The sequence below is a fragment of the Apus apus genome, chromosome 10, assembly GCF_020740795.1.
Source record: "Apus apus isolate bApuApu2 chromosome 10, bApuApu2.pri.cur, whole genome shotgun sequence".
Lineage (NCBI taxonomy): Eukaryota > Metazoa > Chordata > Aves > Apodiformes > Apodidae > Apus > Apus apus.
Window position 1 is genome coordinate 8,186,214 of NC_067291.1, and position 11,657 is coordinate 8,197,870.

The 11,657-nt window shown below is 37.0% G+C and overlaps 1 protein-coding gene across 1 annotated transcript; it reads left to right on the forward strand.

Moving 5' to 3' along the window:
• Positions 1–2,266: 2,266 nt before the first annotated feature.
• On the forward strand, positions 2,267–11,619 carry DNAAF4 (dynein axonemal assembly factor 4). The gene is made up of 9 exons (XM_051628606.1): positions 2,267–2,421; positions 2,983–3,130; positions 3,540–3,673; positions 4,879–5,119; positions 6,301–6,446; positions 7,089–7,198; positions 7,898–8,051; positions 9,020–9,125; positions 9,539–11,619. The coding sequence occupies exons 1-9, from the start codon at positions 2,299–2,301 to the stop codon at positions 9,646–9,648; spliced, it is 1,272 nt and encodes a 423-aa protein (XP_051484566.1). The 5' UTR covers positions 2,267–2,298; the 3' UTR covers positions 9,649–11,619.
• The last annotated feature ends 38 nt before the right edge of the window (positions 11,620–11,657 follow it).

An 11,657-nucleotide genomic window follows, 5' to 3' on the forward strand; every position in this document is an offset into this window, starting at 1 on the left:
ATAGTTTATTAATAAAGTTTTCCAGTGAAAATATTCTCCACTTTCAGTACAAAGTTTCTTGCACTTTTGACTGATAAGTTAGTGCCAACAAAAGAAGGATCCTGAGTGGACCTCTCTGCCGGTTTATTTTGCAAAAGTGTCATAGTGAGAGCTCACTCATTTGTCCAAGGAAGCTAGCAGCATGGAATGTGTGTGGCACAGGTGGTGTTCTGCAGATACATGTTAGTACCACACCTTTAAAGTTGACCCAAGACCTTGCTCGGTTCCTTCTGTGTCTTTCAGCAGCTAAATCTCCTACTTTGACTTAGAGAAATGTTAGTGACATTTACTGTGTCTTTTGCAAGTTAAATACATACCTTTCCATTGGAGCTCTAGCTTTTAAGTAAATAAGACTTTTTTGTTAATGTGTTGGAGCTATTTTGTGTAACTTGAGAACACCAAATACAAGTAACCAGAACTGTGTCCTGTCTTGTAAAGTGTGTACACATAGTATGTTCTGGCAGGAATAAATAATAAGCTGCTTCATTTCAGTATATTCTCTGTGATTAAATTAAAAATGACACCTGGATGACCAAGGCATTAGCAGAAGACCAGCACTCAAAAAATCTAAGGCTTTTAGTGTCCAGGAATGACCTCTCCAAAAGTGAAGGATGTATTCTGGATGACACCAGCTGCACTCTGGATTGGTAGGATTTGAGTTACTGTTATGTAATGCTGCCATTCTAACTCCTGATTTAAACCAAAACACAACCCCTTCCAACCCCCAACTCTTCTATTATTTCATCTAGGAAGCAGGCAAATAGGATTTTGACTACTGTGTGTAGCTTCAGCCTCTCCTTTTCAATATAGTAGAAGTGGGAAAGCTTCAAAGGTCAGCAAGGGAGATAAAGGTATGTAAAATAAATGTAAGTAAGCTAAGAGTCTTTCTAGGAAAAAAAAGAATGTATCTTGGTATGGAGAAAGGTCTATACAAAATGGAATGGCACAGAAGGGTGCTTTTAACTTCCTTGTTTTATCCTTGTCTGCACTTGAGTGAAGTTTGTCTTCAGTATGGACAACTAAAAGATACTAAATTGAGGTAACATAAGACAGGTTCAAAACAAACAGTTGTGTTCTCACAGGAGAATCTTTCCTCAGGTTTATTTTTTTTGCATTTTTATTTTCTCTTAGTTTCTTAGACTAATAGTCTGTGTATGGAGACATCATGGTTTCAGTCCAGGTTCAGAGCTATAAACCACAGAGGTCTCGCCTGCCGCCACTGACAGCAACACTCCTCATGCCATGGTGCAGATCCCACTGTAAGTCTGCAAATATCAATCCTGCTTTGTGTTTTTATTTAAAAAAAAGTAGTTACACATGCTAAAAATCCCTAACACATTTTTGACTTTCAGTTAAATCTCTTTCCACTTGGACGTTTGAATGCTCTTGGAATGAGGAATTTAATTCAGTTCTTAGATCCCAGTCCATGCAAGCATTTATCCAGATGGTGCTGGTGTGGGTGACTGAGTGTGGAGAATAACCCAGAAATCAAATCCTGTCAGTTATGATGGATATCTTGCTTTGAAAGTTTTAAACCTCTGTGGTATCTACTCATATATCTATATATACAGACACACATATGTACATATACACACACACCTTAATAGTAACCTAGTAACCACTGCTATTTGAACATTACTTTGCAATCTAGATAGTAGAACATGAAAATTACATCTTCAGTGGTACACATCAGAAATCTTAGCTAATGTGTGTGATGTTCAACTCTTTCTTCTCTATTATATTTTAAAAGAAAGAAAAGGAGTAAAACTAGACTTTCTGGTTCAGGATTTTTTCCAGATAGTTCTAAGTAATTATATATATATATATATATATACTTTTGAGGAGCTTAAATGTACCTCAGCGTTTATCCAGATGTGTTGGGCTTGCCTTTCAATCCATATTCCCTGGAAGCAGTTGCTTTCTGTACACTGGACTCTACGGGGGCAGATCCGTGTGTTTGCGGAAGGCGGAGCAGCCACGTGCAGCTGCCTCCCGAGTTCTGGCAACAAAGCGGACTGTATTGCGAGGCAAAGGCGTGAAGCTGCCAGTAGGACCTTACTGCTTTTAGAGGAGATTTGCAGGTTTCGGTGTGTCGCTAAATTACTCCACAACTGTAACAGTTCTTACTAGAAGCTCCCAGACCGGTGGGCACCCCTTCCTGCCGCTGCAGCTCCGGGGGCAGCGGGGCCGGAAGTGTGGCGAGAGGGCACCGGAAGCGGCGCGGCCCCTAGCAACCCGTGAGCGGCCGTGGCAACGGCGATGCCGGTGTGGCTGCGGGGCTGCAGCTGGCGGCAGAGCCCCGCCGCCCTCTACCTCTCGCTGCCGCTGCGCGGCCTGCGGGCCACCCCCGCCAACATCTTCTGCACCGAACGGTACTTGAAGGTGGGGCCCTCGCTTGTCTCGCCGCGCTTGTGTCGCCGCCGTGAGGGCGGTGTTGGGCCCCGGGCCTGTGGCTGGGCCTTATTTGATAGCTCTGTTAAATCCCACGCCTAATACACCCCGGCAGCGCTGTCAAGTTTGTTATCTTTTATAATATTTAATCTATAATCTCCCTTTGTACACTGCAGGTTGTTAAATACCTGTCGCACTAGAGATAACAGCTTTGCCACGGTTCGTTCTTCTTGGTACTAATGCCCTTGCTGCTCAGTAGGTGCCAGCTGCCTCTTCTCTCATAAACTGCCTGAATTATACACATCTCCTGATACATAATAATTATAAATTTGAGGCCCACGGTGTCTGTTGCAGTGCTGAAAAACCAACTTTTTCAATTGCTTTTATCTGGTCTAATAAAATATATGACCTCCATACTGCATAATAAGCAAATTAGTTTTATCAGTAGCATGTGTTTATGAGGCTTACTGTGTCCTGGTTCTGAGCATTTTGAACAGATAAGATTTAATTTCAAATGGTAAATATTAGTAAGCATGAATTATATTTTTATAGGTAAGCATCCCTCCCTATTTATTTGAAGCCATTTTATATGCACCTATTGATGACACAAATAGCACAGCAAAGATTGAAAATGGAATCATTTTCTTCACCTTGTATAAAAAAGAAGTGGCCATGTGGGATTCCCTAACTCTAGTGAATGGTAAGTTCTCTCCTGTGAAAAGTAGGTTGCATGGAAGAAACCCAAACTGTGCCAGAAACTTTGCAAACTATTATAGGGAATGAGAAACTTCTACTGCTTAATATCTGCTAAATTAAATCTTGTTGTTCATTGCCAAAAATAGAAAGTGTATGAAAACAAAGAACAACTAGGTGCTGTAGTGGGCACAAAAGAAAACAATGTTTCTTGTGAAACTTATGTTTTTTGTGTAAGCAAATCTTAGTTTTTCTTTTGTAAAGATGGGCTTGATAGGGACTGTTTTATGGAATTTGAACTGTGTTGCATTTTCCCAGGCAAAGTAACAAAAGGAATCGTTTTTTTTTTTAATATGGTACATAACTGTAGAACTTCAGGCCTAAATCATTAAAATAGTTATAACTTGTTTTTTAAGCTAGCAAGGAGGAACTGCAATGTATAAGAGAGAATGCTGTTTTAAAAGCCCATGAAAAGGCAAAAGAGGAGGCAGAAGCAAAACAAGTTACAAGACAGAAACACAGAAAATATGCCTTGGAGGCCACAATGAAGGTAAGTGTAGAAGGAACTCTACAAGACACATACATGTAAGCAATGACCAACTAATCTGGCAGCTGCTTAGCTAGATGTCCCTTAAAAATATGAAAAGTACCATTTTTTTTTTTTTTTACAGTGGTGCTGAACATTGTTATTTCTTTGAACTTAAAACATACCTACTACCAAATATGAGAATGATACAGAAAAATGAGTGGTTGGACAGCGGAACAGGCTGCCCAGGGAGGTGGTGGAGTTACCATCCCTGGAAGTGTTTAATAGCAATGTAGATATAGTGCTTAGTGACATGATTTAAGCACTGAACCTGTAAATTAGGTTATGGTAGGGGGATTTAGCGTATGGTTGGACTTGGTGATCTTCAAGGTCCCTTCCAACCAGGATGATTCTATGATTCAATTCTATTACTTACAAATTGCTATTTTCCATTAGTAATACTAACAATTTATTTTTTTTGGTGAGGAACTCAGATTTTTGTCAGTTGAAAGGAAACTACATTAATGTTGCAGAACTAAATTTTTGTGGCCTTTGCATCAGTGCACGTGTTTAGTCATTTGGCACTGTCAAAATAACTGATTTATAAAAAAATATTCTGACATATTCATAGTTATATTTTGCATTAGACTTGCTGTGTTGCCTTCTGTGTGTGTGTATCTTTGTCGTTCTGCCCTTTATGTGTATTTTGAGATACATTCTTCAACATTTTGATGTGTATAGTCTGGTCACTTCATTTTTCTTTAAAAGGTTTTTTTAAAAGTACAGTGATATTTTAAGATTGCAAAAATTTGGACCAAAATGAGCTGTAGTGATTGACTTTTAGTAGCACTGTTGTATCCATTCAGTCTCGAAGAGGGGAAATATGAAACAGTGTATTAAAATTAAGCCATATACTTTACATTTCTGTATATTGCAGAGATCTGGATTGGAATATGGCTAGGATTTTCACTGTTTACATGTAAAATTTATTTCTGAATGTGTCTGGATCATACCTGGGTAGTGGTAGCAAGATGGTTACAAGAGATGACTTCTAAAACTCATCAGAAATCTTTACTCTCCCCATCATTTTTAAGCATCTTTACTAACTCCGTTCAATCACATTAATGATGACACTATGCTTGGGACATGAAACTGGTAAGGGTAACTTTTACTTAGTCATCCTGTTATTGTCAGATGTTACATATCTCATTGGTTTATAATTCAAACAGCTAGAAGAAGCAGAAAGAAGAAGAATTGAAGCTCTGAAAGAAAAGGAGCGGCAGAAGGTCACTGAGGAGTTGGAGTTATGGGAAAAAAAGCAAAAAGATGCTGAGAAACAAAAGAGAGTACAAAAAGAAGAGGAACTGCATCAAGAAGTAGAGCAATTGAAGGAGAAGAAAAAGGAAAAAAATAATGAAACTAGGATTCCTAATGAAGGAACTTCTAAGACCAGGCTTAAACATACTAAAGGTTGTATTATTGGAGTATATTTTGTAATTCTTGGAAGTGTGGGTCTAACTTTATTCCTGGATGTTTCTAATTCATCATTTATCATTCTTTCACAGAATCACAGAATATTAGGGGTTGGAAGGGACCTCCGAAATCATTGAGTCTAACACCCCTGCCAGAGCAGGACCAAAACCAAAACCAAACCAAACAAACCAACCAAAAAGGTCAGGTCACTCAGAAAGGCATCCAGACAGGTCTTGAAAGTCTCCAGAGAAGGAGACTCCACAAACTCTCAGGGGAACCTGTTCCAGTGCTCTGTAACCCTCACAGTAGAGAAGTTCTTCCTCATGTTGAGATGTAACTTCCTGTTCTCAAGTTTAAGTCCATTGCCCCTTGTCCTATCACAGCGCATAAGTGAAAAGAGCTTGTCCCTGCCTTCTTGAAGCCCTCATGTATTTATAGAGATTAATTAGATTCCCCCTCAGTCTTCTTCTCTCTAGACTGAAAAGCCCCAGGTCTCTTAGTCTTTCCTCATAATACTAAATTGATTATTTTAGTTTGCAGTTATTTTTGTGTCTTTATTTTCAGGCACTTTATTGAGCTAAAGCAAGTGAGTACTTAGCCCTTGTTTGAAGTCTTCGGAAACACAAGGGCAGGTTTTTTTCTAAGCTTTAGAAAAGTAAACCAGAAAGCCTTTCTGACGGTGTAATGCAGACTCTTTGAGGGTGGAGTTCATGTTACCTGAGGTAATCTAACTGCTGGATTTCCTAGAAATCTGCCCTCTCCTTTTGCTCCCTCTATCCCATGACTTGGCTCCACAGAGACAAAATTCCGGGGACTAAACCATCAGAAAATACTTCATTTTTGTTTTGTTTGTTTGTTTTGGTAAGGTTATTTTTAGCTTTTGCAGTCGCCTTGTCAGAGAATCATGTAAGTGACAGAGATGGTGGTGCAAGAGGAGCTTAAGTTAATTTGTGACAGATGATAATGTACCCAGTAAAAAGATGACATGATACAGCAGGAACAAACATTTTCTTGAATGTCCCCTTCAAAAGAACAAGTCTAAACATTTCTTGAGCTGTTAGAGCCTTAGTTCTAATGTGCAGAATTTCTAAGTTAGGTATACTTTGGACTTTGGTAGAAAGCCAGAAAAATCTCTTTTGCTTCATTTTTCATTTCCAGTACTCCAATTATTTTCCCAGGTCATGGTTCCTGCAGCATGTTTTCAGACAATTTAAAGGAAGAACAGTTACCAGCTCCTCGATCTGCTGCTACAATTGAAGTCAACTTTACAGCACGAGTTTTTCCTACAGCTCTGCGAGAATCTCGTGTTGCAGAAGAGGAGGAGGTAAGGATTGCTCCCTGTTTTAGTATCATGCTTCTAACTGGCTTCCTATTATTTACTGTGTATTCAGTTACCTGAATGTTACCTGTCCAAGGAATGTAACCTGTACAATACTTTTATCTTCCAAGTAAGGCAGTCTTATTTAAATTAAGATTTAAATAAGCACTTATAAAAATTATTTTCACCAAGCATGTGATTGTGCAAAGTAATAAATGGCATGTTCCTTTTTTTGGGAGAGAAAACAAAACAAAACAAAGCAGCAATATTAATTTTTTTCCCTGAAGTACCTAATTTGAAATGTCTTTACTCTTATATTTAAGATTCTTTAAGTTCTGTCTTCTTAAAAAGAAGTTCACAGTTAGCTCTTTTGAGCTCTATTAAATGAACACACAGAGTAATTTGGGGAGTTCCAAATCAAACAAAAATGTATTAGTCATGCAGTAACCTTACTTCTCACATAGTAATAAAATACTTGGGGAAACTTGGAAGTTCTTTATATTTGACATTATTAAATATTTCTCTCTGTCCAAAATAAGTGGCAAATAGAATTCTTTTGGTAGGGGTGAGTGATGATATGAAAGCAAAATCCTTTTTTGGATTTGAGTTTTCCTTCAGAAAGAGTACTTGCACATTGTGTATTTACAGTGGCTACGTAAACAAGCAGAAGCTCGAAGAACCTTAAGTGCTGATTTATCTGAGCTGGAAGATTTAAAAGAAGAGGAGAAGAACCCAGATTGGTTAAAGGACAAAGGAAAGTAAGACAGATTCCACTTGAATGTGTATTTAAAATGAAATATTAGTTATATAGTGTGTGTCATTTGTTTAGTTTTGATATTTTCTGTTTATCCTCAAAGCAGATGGTGAATGTCTACATAGCAGAGAATTTATTGACAGCTCACAGGGTTTGAATCTGATCAAGTCATGAGATGTAACTGCTGAAGCTCTTGATAGACAAAATCATTGTCAACACATAACGCATATTCTTGTATGAGGACAGTTAAGTCAGTGCAGTGTTATACCTAAGTGGATTTTCTTTCATTTGTACTTCTTATTGAGAGGTTAAATATCTGTCTAAAACAAACTTAGGAAGTTTAATAAAATTATTGGTACTTTATATAGCTGTGTTACACAGAAAGGTTTGATGAGGCAGTCATAACCAGATACATAGCTTTCAGTTAGTCCTGTCTTGCACAGATGTGTCCACTCTTACTGTTCTTCATTGTTTTTAAGCAGTGGCTGGTTTTGTTGTGTGTCTGTGTGCTATGTTGTCAGCATAAACTTTGACTGAACTGCAGCTATGTTGTTCTCAGAAAAGGCTAGAAATGGCAATTTCCAAGGAAAAGCTGCTAAAACTTCAAAAATTTGAGAATGAATTGTTAACAGTAAGTAGATGCTGATGTTGTGACATATTACCTTGTTTAAAGTGCGTGTTTCACTTTTTGTTTTCTCCTTAGCAAAATGTTTGCAACAGGAAACTATCTTGCTGCTGTAAATGCTTACAACCTTGCAGTGCAGCTAAACAATCAGCTTCCCCTGCTGTATCTGAATCGTGCTGCTTGCCACCTCAAACTGAGAAACTTACATAAAGCTATTGAAGATTCCTCAAAGGTATAAGTCTATAGGTTCTCAGACTGTCGTCTTGTACATGAGTGTGATTTGTAACTGTCATGCTTCTGTTTCAAGCAGATCTGTAAATAATTATTAGAGTGATTCAAAAATTTTAAATTCAAAATTGATATAATGAAGCTTTAGTGAAATATTAAGATTTGACAGTGGTTGATTAATGAACTTCCAGAAATTTAGATAAAAAACAAAACAACAACCAAAACCAGCTCAAACCATGCTCCCACACATTTGGGACAAATATGTTAACTCAGGACATGTTTGTTGACAGGTAAAATATTGCAGCAATATATACACTTGAGAAAAAGATAACTTCTAGCAGAAAAAAAAAAAAAAATACACAGATACCTTTTGTGTATGTTTGGGTGTTTTTCATTTGATAGGAAAGAAAAAACCAAACACGTTTATATTGATGAGGAGGATGCCTTAAAAAAAGCACCCATCAAACCAGACATGTTTTAGTAGCCATTTTTTGTGCAGTGAGAGAGAAGTATGGCACCTGAATAATCTGGAGAAAGTCTTCCCAGAATTATTATTTTTTGATCTATTAAGTACTTGAAGCTTGAAACTTGTTTTTTCTAGTAGCTCCTGCTACAACATATGTGCTCTTTTAGGGCTGCTTTTTTTTTTTTTTTTGGTAGCATGGTATGTAATATGTATGAAGACAGAATTTAATATTTGACTGCAATAAATATTTAAAATAGTATTTGTAAGTTTTTTGCTATGGCAATTAAACTGTATTTAGCAAACCATGGGGTGACAGATACAATTCTTAATGACTTGACGTGCAGACCGTATAGTTAAATGTGAAGAGTTGTTTTCTATTTCTATTTGAATAGTTATTATGTTACTGTATAGTAATAGTAATTAGGTAAGATAATTGTGTTTAAATGAGAAAAAAACAGTTTTGGAAAATCTGCCTCTGAGTATTTTGGGTGTTTTCATTTGTAAAGGCACTAGAACTGCTGACACCACCAGTTCCTGATAACGAGAGTGCTCGAGTAAAAGCATATGTAAGACGAGGAACAGCATTTTGTCAGCTGGAATTATATACTGAAGGTGAGACCTTGATTTTGTGAAAAAATGCACATGGATTTATAGTGACATGCAAGTAATTTCTATTTAGCTGTTCTGCAGCACACTTTGAACACTCCCCTCATGCACACACACATATGTAAGTGTGTGTGTGCGTATGTGAATGAAGAGGCTCTGTTTTCATGTTTCAGCACCTGGAAATGTTTGTGCAGCAGGGTGTTTCCACTAAAATGTCTCATAAAATAACAGAAACAAAATTTAAATTTATTTACTGTCAGAAGTTAAACCTAGTGTAATTCTCATTCCATCTTGCCCAACAGTAAAACTCAAGATCAATAACTTATGCATTTGACAAGGGAGCAGTTCTTTGCAGTTAGTTGCTGAAGAAGATGCTCTTGCATTATTGATTGACATTGTTATTAATGTATCTATAATAGGTCTCCAGGATTATGAAGCAGCTCTCAAGATTGATCCTAAAAATAAAACTATAGAAAAAGATGCTGAGAAGATTCGACACCTACTTCGTGGAACAAAACAAGATTCTTAATATGTATTAAAAGAAAAGGAACATTTTGACAGGGAGGCTTTTTGGAGGGTATGAGAAAGAATGTGAGTTCTCTTCAGTATGTTGTTAACTAGACATTTTTCTGTTTCATTCAGAACACCTACAGAATTGGTAAAAGTCTGGATATATGAATAACTATTTTTTGAAAGTACAGTATTATAACAAATAAGATTAAATATGTTTTATATGTATTTGATACATTTTTGCTTTCTGTGAAATACTAGTGAGTTGAATATTAAAATGCTTTTGGTACTTGATTTAAAGTTACTCATAGCTAAATTAAATATTTTTCTGGAAATATCTACTGAATCTAGATAATGGCTTTCAAACAACTTCAGTAGCTCCATATAGTCAACATCTGTTAACTTCTTATCATTCTGTTCTCCACTAAAGCTGGAACAGTTGTGTGTTGCATGGTTATGGTTATATGCTTTCTTCCTGTTGTTCATAGTGTTTGGCACATCTGAAACTAAGACAGGGAATTTAGATACTCTAATTCAGGCATCTAATTTGGAAAACCTCCACCTGGGAGCATAGAGGTAGGTTTTATGTCAAGCAGAACATGCTTTTTAACATTAAGTGATGTACATTGAATATTTTCAGACTACTTTGAAGCAACTTTTCGGCTGACCAAACAAGGTCATTGGAAAAATTATACATTTTTAGTGTTGTATTGTAGTATAGTAGTAAATTAATCCTGTGAAAAATTGTCCTATCAATGAATATGACTTCTTCCATCTTACTACAATTAGCAATCTTAAACTGTAACTGGAAAGCATATTCTAAAACAAAAACAATTGTTACTTACTTGAGAATATATTTTTTTCTTGAGCTAGTATTTTAATTTGTGCTTCGTTGATATCGGCTGTATCTCGGGGATGTTGTTGTGATTAAAGAGTCTCAGAAAAGGGAACATCCTGGTAAGGTTACAAATGTTGTAAAATTACATGAAACATGACACCATGCTTTGAAGTCCTGCCCGTTTTGAATAGCGGAAAAATGTAATTTAGAATTGTATTGTTTGTAGAGATGTGTTAGCCTTTGTGTTACTGTGACAGTCTGAAACACTGGACTTGAAGTGGTTCTGTTTTGTTGAGCATTCTATCCAAATTGGGACCGTTTCAACTACACTCCTTTCAGTAGCACTAAATACCATTTATGACTGATTTCTGTCTTTAGCAGAAAATGTGTTATGCAGGTATATGTTATTCTGTGTAAATTTTACACTGTTGAAACAGGGAGAAGGTGGCAGGTGTTGCTTCCACTTGCTTTTCCTTAGAGCCTAGAGTGCTGAGGTGAGTCAGAAATGTTCCTTCTTTCCTACAGATACCTACTGCTTTGCAATGGAAGGGGGTGAAAATGCTTCCTTTATAGCAGCTGGAAGAAGGACAGTGCAGGAGCTTTAGTGCCTCAGTTGAGTGTAATGGTGTACTTGCCAAAATATGGCTATTTTCTTTAATGTAATTAGTGAGGGGAAGTGAGGGCTAAGGAGGAGAGACACTGGCAATGGGAAAAAGTAAATGCGAAGAAGCAGACACTCCTTTGAAGTTTCTGATCTTCTGTTTTGGATCCAGAACAATCTGTATACATCTATATATGCTATTTGTGTTGGACTGATTTGTTACAGCTAATTAAGGCTCTTTTTGATGTAGACAAACACCTTTTTCTCCTGCTATGAAATAGAAACAGTGCTTTCTTTAAAGGGTAGGGAACTAAATGTGCTCGGTGGCATGAACAGTATCTGCCTGTTTCATCTGATTATGTTGGGAGCAAATGGATGTTAAACTTCTGACCTGAGCTGATGGTGTGTACACCATACAAAGTCATATGCATTATGTTGGCATTAGTGTCCTGAGAAATAGAAATGTGGCAACTGACTTTAAGTTTTAAAACCAGAAAATACTTTAAACCAAAGAAACATTCATGTCAACACCTCTTGCGCTTAACTCTTTCAATAAAATTAGAGATCCACATTTATGATACCAGTTCCA

Bases quoted from the DNA above. Each gene is read 5' to 3' on its own strand.
- DNAAF4 (XM_051628606.1), top strand. From the start codon at position 2,299: ATGCCGGTGTGGCTGCGGGGCTGCAGCTGGCGGCAGAGCCCCGCCGCC. The intron at 6,447-7,088 runs GTAAGGATTGCT...GTGTATTTACAG, and splicing joins GTGTTGCAGAAGAGGAGGAG to TGGCTACGTAAACAAGCAGA. The intron at 7,199-7,897 runs GTAAGACAGATT...TTTTCTCCTTAG, and splicing joins TGGTTAAAGGACAAAGGAAA to CAAAATGTTTGCAACAGGAA.